The 21,483-nt window shown below is 40.5% G+C and overlaps 1 protein-coding gene and 1 non-coding gene across 9 annotated transcripts in view; both read left to right on the top strand.

The window, feature by feature from the left end:
• PUM1 (pumilio RNA binding family member 1) overlaps positions 1–21,483 on the top strand; it is a 78,780-nt gene that overhangs the window by 22,136 nt on the left and 35,161 nt on the right. For 7 of the 8 annotated variants that reach the window (XM_074926399.1, XM_074926398.1, XM_074926396.1 and 4 more), the window contains exons 4-8: positions 8,183–8,291; positions 10,966–11,144; positions 13,239–13,405; positions 14,394–14,664; positions 20,823–20,916. In XM_074926399.1, coding sequence (XP_074782500.1) covers positions 8,183–8,291; positions 10,966–11,144; positions 13,239–13,405; positions 14,394–14,664; positions 20,823–20,916 — 820 coding nt within the window. The remainder of the gene's footprint in view (positions 1–8,182; positions 8,292–10,965; positions 11,145–13,238; positions 13,406–14,393; positions 14,665–20,822; positions 20,917–21,483) is intronic. The other variant, XM_074926393.1, reaches the window with a different exon arrangement.
• On the top strand, positions 21,140–21,225 carry LOC141970074 (small nucleolar RNA SNORD103/SNORD85). Its single transcript, XR_012635153.1, has one exon. It is a non-coding gene; the product is annotated as a small nucleolar RNA SNORD103/SNORD85 (small nucleolar RNA).

Raw genomic sequence — 21,483 nt, 5'->3', positions numbered from 1 at the left:
AAAACTAAGACTAGTTTAAAAAAAAACCAAAACACAACTTTCATCTGCACTGTGGCTGTTTCCATCTTCAAAATCTGACCCTCCTCCACTGCAACCAGCCTTGTATGCCCCTAACTTTCTGTGTCAGTGGAAGTGCAATACTTTCTCAAGTGTGAGATAGAAAAGAAGAGCCATAGAAATCCCTTTTGCCCTGCTCTAAAATGAAAAAGTTTGGGACCATTAATAGTGAACATGGTCAATAATGTTGCAAGTAGCCTTCTAAAAAAAGATGAGAAAAGATACCCTTTTTTTTTTTTTTAGCACTTTGTCCAGGTTGTTAGCTGTAACAAAGGAAGTAATCTTGGAGCCTTACTACAAGCCACGTAACTGTAGTGAAATCTTAACTGGTTTTATGTCAAACTCCCCTTCTCAGCAGATGTTGAAACTGCAAAGTGATAAAAAGCAATTGTGTATAGGAACTGCTGAAGAATGGTGCTTCAGGAGTGACAAGGAGGGGCTGGTCGGTCTTGCTGCTTTAGCGCATAGGCTAGGACGTGTGTCCAAGTTGCTGGAGCTGGCTGCTGGTCTTTGATCACAACGCAGTGGTACTTATCTGAGGCTTAACATGAGCTATGTAAGTTCTCTTTCTTTTCTGGCCTTCTAGACACAGGAGCTGGCTGTGTGCTTTTCTTCACTTAAATCTCTTTTATCTGTAGCTTTGCATTTTTGAATATACGTTCAGTGTCTTTTCAGGGTAGTAGACAGTGCAGGGAGACTGCACGGTGGTGTTTGTCATCAGTGCATTACATGTATTTTGAACTACGGCAGCCGACTTGATTTGGTAGTAGGTTATGCTGTGTGATAAGCCTGTGGTCTAGAATAAAAGAGCAGGTGGGTGAGTAGCTAGCTGTAACTTAATCCAGGAGGGTGGGAGGAGGATGGGAACAGAAAGACATTAGGCAACTGGTAGGTACTTAACTTCAAAAATGGAAGGAGTTGGACCAGAAATTGTAAAGTATCAATATTGGGGGTAACAGTGAATCTCACTTGAAAAGAAACACTGGTAACAAATATCTTCCACTTTATCTGACAAGCATTTAATTATTGCTCTCTGCTGCTGTCCCCTGCAGGTTTTAGTGCTGGAGTCTAGCGTAGGTCTGGCTCTGGCCAAACAGTGAAATTACTACAACCCCCATTGTTCCTTGTAGCAGAGCTCTTGAACATCAAAGTAATAGGTGGTTCACCATGTCTGCGTTTATGTCCCCTTGATGCAGTTGGTCAGAGACAAGCCTCTGCCTCTCCAGTGACCTTTTTAAGCAAAGTGGTTGCGACACTGGGCCTAGACATTCTTGTATCTGGTTTAAAAAAAACCCAACCCCAAACAAAAAACAAGGAGAAAAAAACCCCAACCCTAAAAAAACCCCCCACATGACTTGGCTCATGATGCCTTCACTGTGTTCTCATAAATTTATGATTCATTGGCAGCTGGGCTGGGACTATTGATGGTTTTGACTAATGTTTCTGCGCAGTTGTTTGGGGTTTTTTTCCCTGCAATTTATCTAGTGCTAGCAGCCTTAGAAATGGGAGGATCGAAGCTGGGTTTGTGAAGTGGGATGGTGCTGCAGCAGCTACACTGCCACGTCCTGATGGCTCGGGGCAGGCCAGGCCACACCAGGGGACAGATGATTTTATATAATTTTTTAGAACCTTTCCCACAATATTCCCTCGTATGATGATCCGGCCCCATTTTTGTGCTATCAGACCCTCCTGCGAGCCAGTTTAACTCCCTGAGCTGGCAGAAAGCTGCCTGTTCTTTGAGAGGGAAGAGCAAAAGCTGTACAGCAGCCGGTGGCAGTCAGTCTCGGATTGCTTGGTGTGTGCTCAGCCTCCCTATCTTGTTTGTTTTTTAGATGGCAACATTTTTTTAGGGTAGATAACATCTTAGTGTTTGTAAACCTGCAGTGCTGCCCAAATGTGAACTTGTAAATACATGCTCTGCCTTTTCCTACCTGTTGCTGCAGATAAACTGAGTTCTCCAGCTGCACAGATGGCTTCTTTTATCTCAATATTTGCCTTGTCTGAAGGGGATCAGTTTACTTAATTTGTCTAATTCGTAATCCCATCTCAGTGGGATCTATATGCACAGGCTCTGCACTTGTTGGTTGTAGAATTGCTTTTGTTGATGTGGAAGTTGTCCTCTCCTTTCCTCCCCACTCTGCTAAATTAATATTGGCCTAACTGTAAGTCCTCTGTAAAAGAGCTTAAAAGGATTATTTTCATACAAGATAAGGTCAATTTTAATAAAAACTGGGAAATGAATAAACTAGTCTATTTATAAACTGCTGCATATTCTTTTCTAATTTCCAACCTGAAGAACAGGTTAATACTTAAAATATATTTTTTTTTTCCATTGCAACTGACAACTTTCCCTGAGGAAAAATTTGTTGTCTTGGCAGCCTGTTGCATAATTCAGTACTGGTGATTACTGCTTGCTAAACCTCTAGATTTGGTTGGAGCAGTACTTGACAGAACAAGGACCCCCATTGCCATCTGTTAATATTGTTTTTTGGTCGTGTGTGTCCCCCCCCAATATCTGTAAATAAATCCAGAATCAGTATGTAAAATAAACATTTATATTCTGCTTCTTTCTGCTTATGGTACAGAGCTTCCAGTTGGTAACTTTATGCTTCTGGGGGAAAAGATTAAACTGTAGGGGATAGTCGTCATTTGTGCAGTAAGGGGGTGTATGCACGAGATAGTGAGATGTTTTTTTTTTTCTAATCCTTGATGTGATTCATTATAAACTGTGAGAAGGTGGCTGGGTGCAGTTCTTCAGGATCTTGTTGGTAAGTGGATGTGTTTTCACCCTTAGGAAAGGGGTAGAGCATAGTTGAAACAAGGGGCTAAATTAGTCTCAAGTTGCCCTCCAGCCAGAGGAGATGGTCTTGTGGTAGTGACCAGTTTGTATGGTCAGGAAAATTGAAATATTTATTTAGCTGAGCAACCAAAATACAACTAAAAGCTTGCTCTGTATATTCCACTCCACAACACAGCTTGTTGCTGTGGCTCATAAACACGTATTATTATGAAGTGTTCGTTCTTCCTCTCTCAGCTAGGAGTGTACTCCTGGTTTATGTAGCTATATACCAGGTGGGTCTGAACCTGGTGCCTCATGTCTGTGGATGTCCCTTTCCACATCTTTAGTGTATAATTTTGTTATAATTGAGATTTGAAAGGCATGAACTGCGGCACGCCTGTGTGGGCAATACCTGTTTAAGGTATTCTTGTTCTTACAGCAGCCAGGGGGGTGCTTGCAGGTGTGTTGCAAACTTCTCCCCTTCCCTTCTCGGGCCCTCTCAGCAGCCAGTTTGGCAGGCTGCTCTTTGCAGGGGCTCTGACCGATTTGCAACGTGGACCTACAAGAAATTTTTCTTTCTGAAGAGGGGCTTTGAGGGGCGCATGTGGGAAGAAATATCTTTGTCTGGTGTGGCTGCTGAAGACAAAGTATTGCTGAAGCATGGCTTTGCTCCTGCTGGAGCTGCTGGTCTGGAAATGTGTTGTAAATGTTAAAATGGTGGAAATGAAAAATCTCATTTTGTTGCCACTGTTTATATTGCAGAAGAAAGTGAGTATGTCAAAGCATTAAAACCAGGAAGAAGGTTGAACTTAGTTACCTCTAGCAGACTTCCTCAGGAGGAATAATTACTGAGCCTTTACGCGTGTTTGCTTCAGACTTTAAGACTGCTTTAAAACTGCTGAGATTACCTATTGCTGTGACTGTACTTACCAGACAGTTGCTGTGCTCCCTGTTGCCCTTTTCTCTGCTGGTTTACAGATGCAGATTTTCTCTTAGGTTTCCATTATATGTGATTTTTTGCTTAAGTTTCATTTTGCCTTTTACTTTAAAGTAGAAATAAATTTCATAAATTTTGAATTCACTGTCAGTTTCTTGTGCATATCAGGAAAACTTATTAACACTTTGGAAACTCAGGAGCTTATGGAAGTAGTTTAATTTTCTTGTATACTAGAGATTGCTCATTCCTTGAAAAGAAAATATTCTGCTCATCCTTTACCATCTCCTTTCTGCAACACTGTGCCCCTTCTCATCCTTTATTAGAGGTGTGACTGCAGAACAGATTGTGTCCTCCTGCACTGTAACGTATTGTCAAAGGAAATGAGAAGTGTTTAGTTGCAGCTAAAATTTTGTTTAATTGGTCCATATCTCTTTCTTCTTCAAAATTCCTTGAAATGAAATGAGAAGAGTAGCTATTTTTGGTGGGGTGGCAGCCACAGGAGTGAAAAAGCTACATTTTAAGAAATATGGGAATGACAGAAGCTTGAAAAAATTGTAACGCACCTGATATATGTTTATGCTATAAATACTAGAGAGCACTGACTTGGCTTTCACCTCCTTAACATCACCCCACAGTGCAGATGGAAGAACAGGTTAGTCTGTGTGTTTTGGAATGAGTTTTGCTGATGGGAGTCGCTTGTCCTTACAGTTGTCCTGAGTTATTTTTGGATTACATAAAAGGGGAGTGTGGTGCAAGTTTCTCTGCTTTTATCCTTTAGCTGAGAGAATCATGAGCAGTCCTATGCTGTGTTTACGATGCAATGATAAATCCTAAAGTCACCAACACATTTCTAAAAAGTGAGTGACTTGCCCATATCTTGTGATGTTTTTTTTTCTCCTGGTTGGAGAGAAGGAGCAGCCGGGGAAAACACTGTGTTTTCTACTCCATGGTTGAGAGTTAAAAGAGCAAGTTGAGTCTTGTCCTCTCAGTAGGAAGAAGACAATAAAAACCCAGAGGAAGCTTAGCACTTGGATTAAAATGCCTTCTTACTTTGAGTTTTAACCTTTCTGATAGGTTTGGGTGGAAATGACTTGTTGCTAGAAAATATTGACACTAGAACAGGATACTAGAGAAAATGGGATACTAGAGTAAATGGGCAATTAAATGGTCTTGCTTGGACAGACTGTTGTACAAGATTCAGAGTTTGTAAGCATGGATGGTATGCCAAATATTGGAGGAACTGGGGAGAACACAAGTTTGGTGTTTCTGTGCTGAAAAGTTCTGGTACTCAAAGCCAGTATTTTGAACAAGTGTTTTGACTGTAGGGAAAGAAAGGAGAGACTTCTTGGACAGAAGGAAGAAATTGAAAGTGAGGGTGGTGAGACAATGGAACAAGTTGCCCAGAGAAATCATGGATCACAGAATGATATAAAATGGTTTGGGTTAGAAGGGACCTTTAAATCTCATCTGGTCCAGCCCCCCTGCCATGGGCAGCGACATGTTCAACTAGATCAGGTTGCTCAGAGCCCCATCCAACCTGACACTGAATACTTCCAGGGACGAGCATCTGCCACCTCTCTGGGCAGCCTGTGCCAGTGTCTCACCACCTTCATCATAAAAAGTTTCTTCCTTATATCTAGTCTGAATCTCTCCTCTTTTAGTTTAAAACCATTAACCTTCATCTTATCCCTACAATCCCTGATAGAGTCCCTCCCCTCTTTGCTGTAACCCCCTTAAGTGCTGGGAGGCCGCTCTAAGTTTCCCTGGGGTCTTCTCTTCTCCAGGCTGGACACCCTCAACTCTTATCAGCTTTTCTTTCTAGGAGAGGTGTTCCATCCCTCTGGTAATTTTTGTGGATGCCTCATCACTGGAAGTGTGGGGTGGAGCTTTGAGCAACCTAAAAGATACTCAAAAGATGTCCATGCTTATTGCAGGGGGGGTGGATTAGATAATCTTTGAAGATCCCGTCCAACCCAAACCATTCTGTGATTCTAGACTCTGCATCTGTAATGAATACTGAGAAGCAGGGCGGGTTCAAGTCCTGTGTGTCCCTGACACTTTTTATAGAGCTCTTTCACCCGGCCTAGTGACAGCCCAGGTACTGGAGTCCATATGCCCAGGTAGGGTTGAAGTGCACGTACCTTTGAAGGCCTTTGGAGTATGCTGCAGTGTGCTTGGGCACAGAAGGTGAATGAGCTCATCTCAGCCTTAGTTTGAAAACTAATCTGGAGATTTTTGCTTTTGAATTAGTAGGAGGAAGGCTATTGCGAGTTGGAAGAGGTCATTAGGGTGGGGAAGTAAGTTACGCAAGTACATTCAGTAAAACTGAAGTTTAATTGAGCAACGTTTGTCTGTAAATAAGTTTTCTTTAGCACTGTGGCAGCAAACAGCACACACATGCAGTGTCTTCAGCCTTGTAGGAGGATCTCAGCTGGTTCAGCAGTGGAGCTCCTGGTGTGCCTGGCACAAGAGGAGTGTTACTGGCACTAAATTTGACCTGTTATGTGTTAGTTTGAGGTGTTGACTCAGCCTCTGTAGGTGAGGATTGCTTTGTTTTACATTCCTGTGTGCTTGTATAGACAATATTCACGGATATGCGTGAAAGTTTCAGTTCAGCTGGAAAATGCCCCACGCCAGCTCTTGCTCCGGGTTTGCAGTCAGCAGCGGGCTGAGGAGCTGGGAGCGTGTTTCTGTGGCTGTAAAACTCGCATGCCTGTGTACAGTTTGAGGTTTGTCTGAGATCCCCTGAAGCAGCAGTGCTTCTACTCCAGGGTCTGCTCAGTCACCACGCCTGCCCTCCATCTTGTGCCTGTACAAGCTTTTTTTTCCAAAGGGATTGCATTTATTTATTTATTTTCCCTGGTAGTCGGCTGCCGTGTTTGTCACGGCTGATCTTGTTCTCTACACATCTTGGTGCAAAAGCAGGATTACTTCTAGTCAACAGCAACTTTGAGTGTTAGTTAACTAGCTGGATGTAATTGGTGTCTTATCTGTGGTGGGTTTTTGTTTTTGTTTTTTTCTTGTGTTTGTTTTTGTTTTTTTCAGAATTTGGCAGGAAATTTGCCTTTCAAGTGTGGGGTAGAATTGATGTTGCCTTCATTATAATACCTGTCTTCTGTGTAATCTGTTATCCACATCTGAACCTTGGGTTTGATCTTGTATGTGCAGACCTGCTTCATGATACTTTTCTGAATAAACAGATCTTCCTTAAGTTAAAAAGTAATTGATGAGCACAACTTTTCTGATTGTCTGTCTTAAACCAGAGCACACTGCAAGCTGGGAGCTCTTCAATCATTTATGCTTGCTTCATCTTCATCCAGCAGCCTATTACTCTGTTATGCTGTAGCCTTAAATATGCAGGTTGTTTGATGGAGTTATCAACGTTTCTTGTATATAGGAGATATCGATTAATCTGATGATTCTTGTTTGTTCTCTGGTAATTTCAAACAGATGCAAGTACTTGTTAATCTTCCAGTTCCTTTAGTTTTATTCCAACTTCAGCAGGCAAGGCTCATTTATTTTGTTAATTTGCTATGAATGTACTGTTGTTTCCTGTCTGAATTGCATACATCTCATTCAGCCAGAAGATTTAATTTGAAGATTGTATGCTTGACATCTAAGGCACTTAAGCAGGGCTCGAAATTCCCCTCGCCATATGTAGATGCCACACAGCAGGTGTTTCCTCAGCGAAGCTGGTATTTTCAAAATACATCTGCTAAATAGGGCACATTGTTCTTTCTGCCATCTTCTGAACTTGAGGACAATCTTCCTTGGATTCATTCAAGCCAAGGATGACTTTCTGTCTCATTCTCAGTAAGTGTATAACCTTTTTTTCTTTTTATTCGATAGGAACAATACATGCATGTCAGGTGCAGTGGCCCAGAACTGTTCACTCTTATTAGTGTTTACAAATAACCTTCATAGCATGGGGAGTCCTCAGCAGTCATTAAATAAGTGAGAAGTGAGAACTCTTGGCACCTCTTGAGCTATTCTGTCACTGCCAGCATCAGAACCACACTATTTGAAGGCAGGAATTTGTTTTAGAGGTATCCTCACAGCTCAGGTGGAAGTCATGACAATGTTCTGATCAGAACAGTTTTTTCTGATAATATTTTTCTTGCAAGCAGCTCTCATGCTGAGAGGCTGGGGAATGTAAATTGTATGTGTGTGCTTACATGTGTGGGATACATAAAGCATTTAAGAATGTAAGAGGATTGCAGAGATTGAATCATTATCTCAGTTGCTGTATGGCTTTCACCCTAGGAGTATATAAATATTTTGATTATAAAGCGTGTATCAGTTTGTGTTTAATGATTGATTCATGTTTAGAAGGGAGACGCTTATGGTTTATGTTTGCATTTTATACTTATTTTAATCATGCTTTGTTTTGTTTTTTTTTTTAATTGCAGCAGCTGTTGCCGGGTAAAAAGTTTTGGGAATCTGATGATTCCAGCAAAGATGGACCAAAAGGGATATTTCTGGGAGATCAGTGGAGAGACAGTGCTTGGGGAACATCAGGTAGCTCAATTATTTACTTAATTTAGTCGGGGTTGAATACAGAAATGTGCAACTCGTCTACTCAGAATTGCTGGCCAGTCTGTATGACAGAGCTTTTAAAAGATTTTTTTTAAAATCATCTGTTTTACATAATAGAAAACCAATAGTAAAACCCACATTGCTTTGTGATAGAGTTAAAAGATATCCATAGTTGTAAAAGATTGTCTAATGTGAACGTCTGTATCCTCATGTTTATCTGCTTACAAATTTTAGATTGCCATTAAAATTTCAGTTTAAACTTTCCGATGTATTTTCTGCCTTTGGATTAATTATCTTTGTTCAAACTTAAAAGTATTAAAGAACAAGATTAGTAAAAAGAATAAACAAAAACCCCAAACAAAACAGAAAACCCCACCATTTTTAAAATACTAAACCAATTCGCCAAAATCCAACAACATTGAGGTTAAAAAAGAAAAGAAGTGATGTTTTGAATAAGTGTTGAAGTTTATCTGCTAAGAATTTTGCTCTTGGATAAGAGATTGTCCCTTATTTTGAATGTAAGTGGAGACTGAGGTTGGTTTTAGTTAAATGGCAAAAAAATCACATGCATGTGCTGAATTTGGAATGCTAACCTTTTTATTTTCTGTGCTTTCTATATGTAATGAATATGCTCCTTAAACACTGCTGAGTATCTTGTGCAGTTTCCAAACAACTGTGCAGAACTACAGCTCCAGGAGAGATGTGATTTAGAGCAACTTCACTGTTGTGTGTGGTTTTTTTCCTGCTGAAAATATCTATTTTTAGGGTGAAGGTATTGGGATAGTGATAAGGGCATTTTGAAATTATTTAAATTATTTAAATTTCAAAATGGCTGTGAAAAGGGGATAAAGCTTCTCAAAATCTGCTTGGCTGAATCTTGCAGTCTGGCTGGGCTGGGGAGATTTTGGGGAGCTGCTGCCTCCAGCTGTCTGACTTGCCTGTCCGCAGTGGATTTCTGTGCAAGCTACTGCATCCAGTCTTCAACAACAGTTTGTGCCTGTATTAATAAAAACTGAAGTTGAGGGTGGATTAAAGGGCTGAGCCAGACTCTCAACAGCAACAGCTGAGAAGGAGACTTTCTCCTTTGCTGCCTCTGTTGTTGGGCTGGTTACATCCACCAGACAGGCAGGGTTAGACATCTGGGGGAGGTAACCTCCTACGCTGCTGATCACAAATCTCCATGAGTCAAAGCCTTTCGTCTCATCTCTTCCTTTGTTTATTCTCAATTAATCCTGTGCACCTTACAGCCTTTATTCCTGAGCCATGGCCTGCACTGGTGTCTGAGTCAGGGAAGTCATAGTTTCCCCTTTTGCTCATCTAAGATGAAGAGAACAGCCGTGGTCTGGGCAGTTGTTCAAGGTCACTGCCCCAGATCAAGGAGCACAACTTGGAGGTGGGGTGTGCAAGTGTCCTTGGCCAGAAGACGAGTTTGTTCCGTGAACAGTGGAACTAATGAAGCCTGTTTTCTGTAAGATGCCCTTCGCTTCATCCATTTTCCTTTCTGTCTGTGTCCACAGTGTGCACTGCGGTCCTCCCATATGGCTTTGGTTCTTCATTACTCTACCTTGAAGTTGTAGTTTTAAAGCATTTAAAGCCAGTACCACTAAAAGAAGCAATCCTGTCTGATGCAGCACACTCCTTTCTTCCCCTCCTTGCTGTACAAGTAGTTGTACAGCAGTGCAATGAAACCTGCTGGGGAATTGATCAGAGTTAAAACTAGCTTTTCTCTTTTCTTAGCTTTATCCCTAAAAAGTCTCCCCAGCCTGCCTCACCTTGGCCACACAGATGCTCGTGCTGGCTTGAGGCAAAAGGCAGGAAAATGTAGCCAGGAGCAATGATAGAATAGAATTACTTCTCTTGACAGCTTATGCCTGCTTTATAAGGAAGCTGCAGTATCAATATCATTGCATGTGCCTTCCACCATCCCCTGGGCAACTACTGTATCTGCTGCCTATTATTTTTGACTCACTGACTATTGCTAGTCTGAGCAGCCAGGAGTAGAGAACTTGTTCCCTTCCCTCGTTGAGGCTGTAGGGTCACTTTCTCCTGCCCAGCCAGTGGTTTTTGCAGAGCTCACAAGGACTTGGAGACATCTATCCTTAGTCTGTTCTGGTTGGATCTCAAACCCTCATGCTGCTGGGATCGTAAAGGGATGGGGCTGATGCTGAAGGACAGGAGATGAGGAAGAAGAAATTAAGTTCTCAAACTTTTTCTTGAGGAAGTAGCAGCTAAGAGAAGCTCTGATCATGACATGAATATGACAGTTCATATGACCAAGGAAACAGATGTAGGCCGGTTTAACGGTAGGAGAATGTTTTAAATGACAACGCAAGACTGATTGTTTTTTCACTGTATTAATGCAAGAGTTTTACTAAAACTAAAAATTAGAACTTTGTATTTTTAATTGTAACCATTAATTAGAGACAAATTTCTGAGATTTTATGATTTTAGACTTTAAATGTAGTCATCACTTGTAGGTTTACAGGTTCTAGTATTTAAAAAATGAGAAAGCCATCCTGCTTTTTCTAATAGACATCAGAGTGAAAAAGTTGGCACTTCTTAGTACAATTAAGACTCTAGAGAGTACGTATTTAATGACTTGCCTCCTTTGAATAGCTGGATCTACTTGTAAGAATTACACATGTTTTTGTTCCAGATCACTCTGTTTCCCAACCAATTATGGTTCAGAGAAGACCTGGTCAGGGGTTTCATGTGAATAGTGAAGTCAACTCAGTGCTTTCACCACGGTCAGAGAGTGGAGGACTTGGAGTTAGCATGGTGGAGTATGTGTTGAGCTCATCTCCTGGAGATTCCTGCCTAAGGAAAGGAGGATTTGTAAGTGTGCCTGATTCTGACATTTGAGTTCCCATTATGTTACTTTCTCCATTTGCTGCTTGGTTTGTTTGTTTGTTTGTTAATCCATTTCTAAAGGCAGATGTTTCTTCTTTCTTTTATTTGCTCTTAGTTTAGCTAGCTATCTTAAAATGGGTAGGCTAGCAGTTTAACTGTTGTTCTTGACTTAGGGGATGCAGTATGGGAGATGGGTGTAAAGGACGTGAAGGTTGCTGACATTCCCTGGTTTTTCGGATAAGCACACCGGCAGTAACACCCCATCTAAGCTTGTCGTTGGAAAAGTATGCAAATCTACCTGTGGTTTTTGAATGAGCGTGTGGCTGCTTTGTTGCTGGCTAAGAACAAAAAGCTCCATGTAATGATGCTAGAAACGTAATGTAGCTACAAAAGCCACTCCAGCTGGGGAATGCTTTCAAGGGCATATCATTTCCTATGGAGAAATGGCATTAGTCACTGTGCTTTGTGGGGTGGGGAAGGGAGCACAGTTGCTGCTGCCTCGAATCTAAGGATGTGGTGAGAGAGGCATAATCAAGCCCCATCCCTGTAGTGGGGAAAAAGGGGCTGCATCTCAGCTCTACCTCCTAGGCCAAGTGCTAGATCGGGAATTGTTGAAAAACATAAAAGCGGAGTAGGTTTGTTACTGTGAGACTGCTGTGCTCATTTCTTCAGGGAGCTGATTTGTGGTTTCCTTCATCCATCCTCTTTATTTTTGTCCCTCATTAGTGGGCACCTGATAACCTTGTTGAACCCTGAGCCTAAGAAAGATGATTTTTGAGAAATGAACAATCAGTGGAAGGAGCCAATTTATCATCCGAATTGGGGCATAGAGCGGTGTCTGCTCTGCAGCATTGATAGTCAGGATGCCGGTTCTGAAATGAAAGGTCTCACTGGTGAATATCACATTGTGTGGGTGAGAATTGGGCTCCAAATTTGTGTTTACAATTGGCATTTCCAAGTCCGCTCTTTAATATTAAGGCATATTTCGTTATAGGATTTTATCATATAGTATTTCATATAACACTTTATTATATGATTTATTATACGATTTTATTTTCTTTAAGAAGCATCAGAAGATGCTTTTAAAACAATCTTTTTTTTCTAAAGATAAGATGGCAAGATCCCACATGCAATAGGAGAGAATGGGAAAATTACGTAGTTGATACAAGGTTCAAATGCTCTGTTATGTGCAGAGTACTTTTCCCTCAGATGAAGTGGAAGACAGGGTTTGAATGTCTGTCTTTGTGACAGCACCAAAGCTGTGTCTGATAAATATGTTTATATGCCCCTTGCTGTTTTTTATCATAAATTATGTTGTTTTTCCTCTCCCTTTTGTTGTTCAAAACTCTGCCCCTGGCATAATCACCCTTTATTCTTCTCCCAAGTGGAATAAAATGCAGACATTAAGGGCAGAAATGCTGCAGATGTAATGCCACTCAAAATGCTCAACAGAACAAAAATTCTTCTTTTTTTTTTTTTCTTCCTTCCTGCTCCCCCCCATGTATTTTAGGATTATACGAACAAGTGATCAAGCTAGTGATTAACTTGAGTGCTCTTGAATGAGACATACCTTGGAATTCACTGTGTAGATCACAGTAATGCCCCCCAAAACTGAGGTGATCCTGTTCTGCTCAAATTCATGCACTTGTCTTTGAGACGGTGGCATTGGGAGAGGCACTAATTCTGTTTGTACGCCTTCAGTACATGCTGTTGTATTTAAAAATTCCTGAGTTAATTTTGAAGTGCCTAAGTCCCATCTGGAAATAGGATTTGGATAAATTTTCTTAAGAATTATTTTGGGGTGGGATTTTTAGAGTGTATAGAAGCCGACCCTAAATTACTAAATAGACGAAACTGAATAGATAGATAAAATCTCTCTTGGAAGAGTGAAAACTAATTCCCTTATTTCTTCAGTTATGATTGACTATTTTGCTTTTTTACATGTTTATTTGTAAGAACTAATGTTTGCAAGTGACTTATTTTACTGTGACATGGTTTTTTTGATTTGTTACCATCTCTGAATAAAAGTAAAATTGATCTGAAAACTAAGCTTATTAAAATAATGTCTCTTTTGCCTAGGGGCCAAGGGATGCAGAGAATGATGAGAATGACAAAGGGGATAAGAAAAATAAGGGCACATTTGATGGCGATAAATTGGGAGATCTGAAGGAGGAGGGGGATGTGATGGATAAAACAAATGGTTTGCCTGTGCAGAATGGAATCGACGCAGATGTCAAAGACTTCAGGTATGTGCACCATTTGTTAATAATTAATCAGTGTCATGCTTAACTTTTTTTTTTAAAAAAGATTTTCCATGCCATAGTGAAAAAGCCTTTGACTCATTGAAACACTGTCATAAGGATGTTAAAATGTACCCAGGGAAGCACTGTGAGAAGGTGGAGACTAACATCTGATAGCTCTAGTCTGTGCAGACGTGGTTCTGTATATTGTAATCTTGTTTTATTTTCACACCTGTTCTTAATTACTCTGTGTGGGATTCTTATGGAAATACCTGCTGAAGACGTTGACTCTGTTTATATACTAGTCTAAATTATAGTTGGGGTTTTGGACCTGTTGCTTCTAACTCTCAAGAGATTAAAGCTTTCTGAGATTGTGGTTATTGATATAATCTATGCAGTTCTATTTCTTGCTAGTTTACCTAATTGCTGGGCCTCGTGTCGACATACAGGAAAACTGTAAAAGCAGAACAAATGTGCTGTGAGGTGCATACCGCTGGCCCTTGTGTTGAGATATAAACCATTTATCACTTGAGCCCAGTAATTATGTTAGGTAGTTAAGAAACCATGGCAGCTACTTTAGAAAGGTTTCGAGTAAGGTACGGTGCTACAGTCACATGGTTAGTAATTACCAAATAGATTTATGAAAAAATAACTTTGGCATTTCTAAAATTCTGTCTTGTTATGACTGACTCTCTCAGTTGAGAAGAAAAAAAGAAACTGAAGGTTTTTATACTTTTAGTGTAAAAGGTTTTTGAGGCAGAGGGACTGGGAGTTTTGTGGGTGGGGGTTTTTTTGGCCTTTTTTAAATACATAAATTGTTCTGTAGAATTCATTTAGGGAACTATTTCAGACATTTCTTTTATCTTTTTCCTCTTTATCACAACATCTACAAGCAGTTCCGGTGAGTACTAGTGTCTGTTGCTGTTAATTGATGCTGTGTGACATGGCATTGAATGGATGTACTTAGTGACAAGTATCTTTTCTTTCTGCGTAGCCGTACACCTGGTAATTGCCAGAACTCTGCTAGTGAAGTAGATCTTCTGGGTCCAAACCAGAATGGATCAGAGGGCTTAGCCCAGCTGGCAAGTACTAATGGTGCCAAGCCGGTGGAGGATTTCTCCAATATTGAGTCCCAGAGCGTCCCTCTGGATCCCATGGAGCATGTTGGCATGGAGCCTCTTCAGTTTGATTATTCTGGCACTCAAGTACCTGTGGACTCGGCCGCAGCCACCGTGGGGCTCTTCGATTACAATTCCCAACAGCAGGTAAAGTGTTGGGTGTTGGTTCTACCCCACCACTCCAGTTCCTCCAAGAGAGTCATCGTGGGGTTAGCGTGAGCTCAGGCTCTTCTCTGGGGGAGAGGGATGGAGGAAGAGTTGGAACAGTTCCATCATCTCTGTGCCATCTATAGAGTGCTGCACGTGTCCTCCTAGGGAGCTCCAGGCAGAAGATCTATGTAAGCTGGCCTTCTGAACAGCAGTTATCAAACTGCACTTTTCTGTGTATTAATCATTTTTAGCTTGAGTAAGTTTGCATTGGAGAAAAGCTTTAAATTAGTAAAACTGCCAAACAACAACCTCCCACCCCCCAACCTCAAGTGCTTAAAGTGACTTAGGGGACATATGAGTGTTCAGCCTCAGTGCTGCAGCTTTGGGATCTGTGCGGTACAGAACTGGAGCAGGCTGAGGGAATAATGAGTTTAAACTGGCTCTCCCGTACTTGAGCTCAGTTTAAAACCTGAGGTCAGAGTCCAGTACTACAAAACTTTATCTCAGCCCAGTGGGTTTGTTTGACCTTTTCTCCCACGCAAGCGGCCCAAGCTTCTCATCCTGGACAAGTAATCTAAGTCCTTGCTTTGCTGTTGGCTTCTCTTGAATGCTGGGCCTACATCCAATGACTGACTTGTAATCCACTCCTGTTCCTGCTAGTTTGGGTAACGATTGTAAACTTTTATTGCTTTCCTTTTGTATGATACCCCTTGAAGAATAAAATCCTTTGTTGTAGCTGATTACAAGAGTGTATAACTTAGCCCTGGGTTTCCTGAAATACCTGATCTTTTTTAGCAAAATAACCTGTTGGCATTCTGTGTTGAGGAAAGACCATTGCCAAGTTTGTGGTAAACGCCCACCTTCAGAGAGTTATCATAGTCTTAAAAGCAGTGTAAATATCTGTGTTATAGCTTAATTGGGTGTTTTATTATATAGCACATTTAGGAGGTTAATGATGGAAATTTTTTTAATGATTAAACTAAATAGCTGCTGTATAGTTCAAAAAGGGGGGGGGGGAAGCAGCTCGTTTAAAGTCTTTGTCTTACTCTGTGATGTAAGACCTTGAATGCAAGAATTAGCTTCAAACAATGAAACTTGTGTATTTTTTTTAAACAGTATGTTAGAGCTAGCTGGGTGAACTCCTTTTAAAGAACCATTAATTATGGGAAAATAACGGCAGGAACATGAAGCCTGTAATTTGTGTTTTGTCAGTGTATTTTATTTAAATTAAGGCTCATTTACAAGTTCATGTAGCTTTTATTGATTTCTTCCAGCCTTTAGAAAATACAATTTAAAATTTAACATATCTTGCACCTAGCTAGAAATAAAAACTCTAGAAGTAAAGCCAACCTGGAAAGTGCTGTTTTCAGAAGTGACTGCAGTACGGCTTCCTGGCTCTGGATGGCCCTGTAGCCAGGCCTGTGGGGTTTTTTTTCCTGCTTTTCTTTTTTCCTGCTTTTCTTTTTTCCTGCTTTTCTTTTTTCCTGCTTTTCTTTTTTCCTGCTTTTCTTTTTTCCTGCTTTTCTTTTTTCCTGCTTTTCTTTTTTCCTGCTTTTTTTTTTCCTGCTTTTCTTTTTTTTTTTCCTGCTTTTCTTTTTTTTTTTCCTGCTTTTCTTTTTTTTTTTCCTGCTTTTCTTTTTTTTTTCCTGCTTTTCTTTTTTTTTCCCTGCTTTTCTTTTTTTTTTCCCTGCTTTTCTTTTTTTTTTCCCTGCTTTTCTTTTTTTTTTCCCTGCTTTTCTTTTTTTTTTTCCTGCTTTTCTTTTTTTTTTTTCCTGCTTTTCTTTTTTTTTTCCTGCTTTTCTTTTTTTCCTTTGTATAAAGTGCGTGAGTATTATTCACCTAGAGCTGATGTAACTTCCATGTAACAGTGCTTAAAACTTTCTGCTGGGTTGCCTGTGAAGCTGGAATTCTCTCTCCTCTCTTTGAACTGTAAATTTTGGTGGGAAGCAGGAGGTCCTGGCACTGTGAGCACAGCTGCCTGCCCACCCAGTCACTCTGGCATGCTTAGCTCCCGGCCAGGTCATGCTGAGAATAAGCAGGACAGGCTGTTTAATAAGGACTGTTATTTTAAAGTTTCAGCTTTGTTGCAATAGCTACTTACACCTACAGTAAATGCAAACAACAGGCTTTTGTAAGTAAGTGCTGTATTAAAGATAAGGGTTTGCTCTTTTGCCACATGTGACCTCTCAGTGCACATTTGTGTAAATGGCTCAAGAGTTGTACCCATTTTCTTATTTTATCCAGCAGCCAGTGTTTCTTGTTATTCACTGTCTGCTAGTTATAGCCTGTATGAAAGAAATCTGTCTTTTGGCAGTATAGTTTTTTTCCATTCAGTTGTCAGAAAGAAATATGTCCTGAACAAAAGGATCTCATCTGTAAAAGTGTCTATCTCAGTCTGTTGGGAAGTGTTACATACTTTGAAGGGATTACAAGCAAGTACAGCTAAAAGCAATATTAAGAAGGGAAGGTCTTAACCACGTGTAATCTGATTAGAGATGTCAGATGTTTATATTGCAGAAGAAACTGGCTTTACAGAAAGCTAATCTTACAGTGGTCCTATAACTATCATAGAGACTGCGATGCTCTGGTTTCTTGGAATTCCCTTGATGAACTCCCCCATGTGTTGTAAATATTTCATTTGAGTATCTGAAAGGAAAATAGCCTCGCTTTTTGAAATGCTGAGTTCCTTTGTATTCATTTGTAGGTTTTCACTCTGAATGTAGTTTCTAATAGGCTAAAATGCTCCATGCATACATTCTTATAAATTTAGCCTCACTTCATAAATTCCAGTTAATACTCCTGTTGGAAAAAGGAAAACAAACCTTTTCTACTTACCAGAGACAACACTGATAACATGGTTTAACCTTAGTTTCATATCCAGTAGGGTTCCAAATAAGATGACAAAAAGCTGCTATTTGAGTTTTTACTTTTTGTTTTGTTGTTTGGAATATAGGTCTTTGCTGTCAGCAGATGGAGACAGTGCATTGAGACTTTAATAACCCTTCCTAAATAGGTAGAGTTGACGATTCCCAGAGCTCATGTGGTGTAGGGGCTTATCTGGCTAAGTAAAGCCTGAAATTGTGATCGTTTTTGTTGGCTCCACTTCCTTGTGCATGGTGCAGGCAGTATGAAACTTGCAGCTGCAAAAGTTTTTAGCTGTTCACACTGAGTTTCTTCTGGGTAAGCTGAGTCTAGAATCTGGCTTTGAAGGTTTGCAGAAACTGGGATTTAAAGCGGGCAGAGGGGGAGGTGGCTGATTTGAGTCACTGCCTGAGCGCATCGCTTAGATACCAATATTTACCTGACCCTTCTTTAGAAGGGAAGCTCTCTAAAGGTTTGAGAGGTCGTCAGACAGAAGGAATCCAGCCCTTCCTCATGCTTGTAACGCAGTGTGAATGCAGAACATTTGCCCGTGGTTTTAAAGCAGCACAAGAATATTGTCTGAGGCAGTAAGCATCACTAAATTGGAGGATGCAGACATACCCTCCGTGATTTTTGTAAGCAGATGAAAGGACTCTGCCCAGCCACTCTGTTCCTTATTCTTCCATTACACCAATAATTTTAGGTAAAGGAGCATCTTTTCAATCTCCCTCTTTGAGTCTTTAGGTAAACTCTTAACAGTTGCTGACAGCAGCCATGTGCAGAGCAGTTTAGATACTATGGCCTGATTTCAGCAAAAGAAGAATGCACAAAGCTGTTGTGGGTACTTGTTATGTCTGGAAGTCAAATTTAGCAGTCATCAGCTGCGCTCACAAGAGGAGGAGGGAGCAAGCAGACAACAATAAAGTAATACAACAGCGGCAGGTGAAATATTCATGCTTTGAGTAGCTGTGTAGGTTGTGGTTGTTTTTTTTTTTGCTAGTACTTCTGATTTAAAGATGGATCATTGAGATGCATTTGGGTGATGTGTAAGTCATCACACATGTAAACTGAGCACAAGAAAAAGTATTTTCAGAGAAGGTAAGTGCTTTTTTGCCCTTAAGACAGGCAACTAATAATCTAGCCAGACTGGAAAAACAGATCCCAGGGATGCAAAAGGAGATGAAAATTAAAGGTTTTGATGAAGTGCTTGCAGCTGAAGAAAGCTGAAATACAGGGTTGCTGAACTCAATAGAAAAGTAGACCACAAAATTGAGGATGACTGTTCTAGATGTATCTATGCCCAGCAGTGAGGCAGTTTATGGGAGAGATAGGTGTGTATTTTTCTGTATCTGCTGATGCTGATCAGTGAGTGAGGTGTTGCTGGAGACTCCTACAGAGCCAGTATCCCCCTTTCCGTTTTCTGTAGATGTCCATGATGTCCTTGCTTTTTTAAACTAAAAGATGACAGTAGAGCATTTGATCCAGCTACTAATGACAGATGGTATATTAACAAAGATGATACACCTTATAAGCACTCAACTTTCTGTAAGCATGAAGTATTGTTGAATGACATGTTTAAAAAAATAAAAAAGAAAATAAAGGTGTGTTCTGCATAAAGACTGCTAGAAATGTTTTATGGCCCTCCTGATGTTAGGCCCAGGGAGTTAATAAAATAACTGGATTTGATGTGTTTCTCCATTACGATACTCCCTGGATATATTTAGGGGCCCCAGCATCTTAAGGGGTGAGCAATTTTTGGGGAAAACTGTTGTGATTAGGTTTTTGGTGCACAGAGGATCAATTCTGGATCCCCTAAGTACAGAGTTTCCACATCATATGTCTGATACTGATCCCTTATATGTTTTTTTTTCTTCTTTTGAACTGGTAAAAAGAGAAGAAAATAGAGGTAGACTATCACCCCTCTTTTTTTCAGATTTTCTGCCTAAAGAGTGCAGTTGCTCATCCTGCTCTCAGGAGAACCAACTCCAATTTTTGCCTAAAAAAACCTCCAACCCTAATTTTCTAAATGATTCTGTGCTGCTTCTCGATGGTTGCGAGTTTCTGCCAAAAATTTGGACAGAATTATTATTGCTGCTTCTGACAGCTGAAGTAGCTCACTTGTCTTGTCTGAAAGGAGGGCAGAGATAATAGGTGTGAAAATTGTATGGCATTTAGGCCTATTTTTTCCAAGTGAGTGGAGAGAGAAAACATTTATTACACTGGTTTGTGAAGTTGTTCACACTTCAGAAATGATCACTTTTGGAAGTAAGTGGTGATGAACATTGCTTCTGGATACTTTGAGTGGCTCTTCAGCTTATATATCCTTAAAAGTTTTAATTAGAGCTGAGCAATGGTCTGCTAATGGGTTGATTGATTCAGGGAGTGTTTCACTTGGGTGGAGGCATTGGAAATGGGGAAGTAAATTTTTAGTAAGGACCTGGATGAGTGAAAAACCGAAAAACCATAAGCAAAAATACTTCAAAGACTAATGTAATCCGCTCTTTTTTTTTTTTTTTTTCTTATTGAGAGTGACTGTTCTCAATAACATTGCCCACACTCCCTAAGATTGCAGTGAGCTGTAAACTGACAAATTTGTATATACTTTGGATGACTTAACCAAAAAGTCCCTGGGTCTGGTTTCTGTCTGTGGTTAAAGAACTTCCATTTCTTGCCTGGATTCATGTAGGAGATGCTGGATATACAGGGCTGGCAGGTAAAGGAACTGTCTTGTCCAGGGGACTGTGAACTCCTGAGGCTTCCATCCCATGCGATGGCTCTTCAGCTGGCTCTGAAGCCATCTCAAGTGTATCATCTCTCTCAGACCTTGCTCTGCAGCCCGCCTGCCGTCCCGCTTGCCACTTCAGACCATCTGGGAGAGTCACACGGGTTGGCCACTGCTGTAACTGTGATTTCACTGTGCTCAGTGGCGTTCAAGATCTGGAAGTTCTCGCGGCAGCTACTAGTGATCTGCTGGCTGCAGTTAGGGGCTGTGTGTTTGAGGAGGAGTTGGGGAAAAAATGGCTTTCAGACATTGTGCAGAGAATAGCAGAGAAAATGCTGTCTGTGGTTTAGCTGTGCTTCAGAAATATATTTATTTTTCAGGTGGATTATCATGGGCAATTGATTTCAAAAGAGGGTTTTTTTTTTCAATTTCTTTTGAAATGTTTCACTTTAAAGAGGAGTGTCTATAGTTGTGAAAATAAATCTAGTGTAAAAGAATTGCTTTAAAAGGAAGTAAGAAAATGCTTTTTGTGCATGAGTAAAGGACCATGTTTGTGCTTTTGTTCCCTTAGTTGTTCCAAAGACCGAATGCACTTGCTGTTCAACAACTAACAGCAGCGCAGCAGCAGCAGTATGCATTGGCAGCTGCTCATCAGCCTCACATAGGTAAGTCTTACATTTAATATATTATGTTTTGCTGGACTTCTGTTAATCGTCAGAATACATTGGGTAAATAGCAGGGAAAAAGGAGTGGTAGGCTTTAGAGAATCCCAAATATGTTATTGCAACTGGTAATCGACCTGCAAGCAGAAATATATTGTCTGAAGATTTACTTGAAAAATTCTGGAGGTATCTCTTGTATGCTTTTAAAAGCTCTAGAGCATTCATGTCTGGCAGAAATGATACTCTTACCCTAGCTAAGAGTGCTGTTCAGTGATGAGAGTGTTTTGAAGTACTTGCTTGTCCTGAGTGAGGCATGAATTAGGGTAAGTGGCACAGTGAAGTGAGAGTAAAAATGCACAATTCAATATACGTCTGAATGTGTTTCTTGTGGTTCAGCTGCTTGGGGTCTAATCTTAATTTAAAGATGTAATTTATGCAAACACATGATTGATATTATTAAAACAGTATAGATTAACTGGGAAGAAAGCACTTAGTCCTGTGCGTAGGAAAAGAGCAGAACTGTGGAAGGGCTACCCATGGATGGTTACAGTTAAACTATCTTAGGGTTAA

The sequence above is a fragment of the Athene noctua genome, chromosome 24, assembly GCF_965140245.1.
Source record: "Athene noctua chromosome 24, bAthNoc1.hap1.1, whole genome shotgun sequence".
NCBI lineage: Eukaryota > Metazoa > Chordata > Aves > Strigiformes > Strigidae > Athene > Athene noctua.
This window is presented reverse-complemented; position numbering and strand designations above follow the sequence as displayed.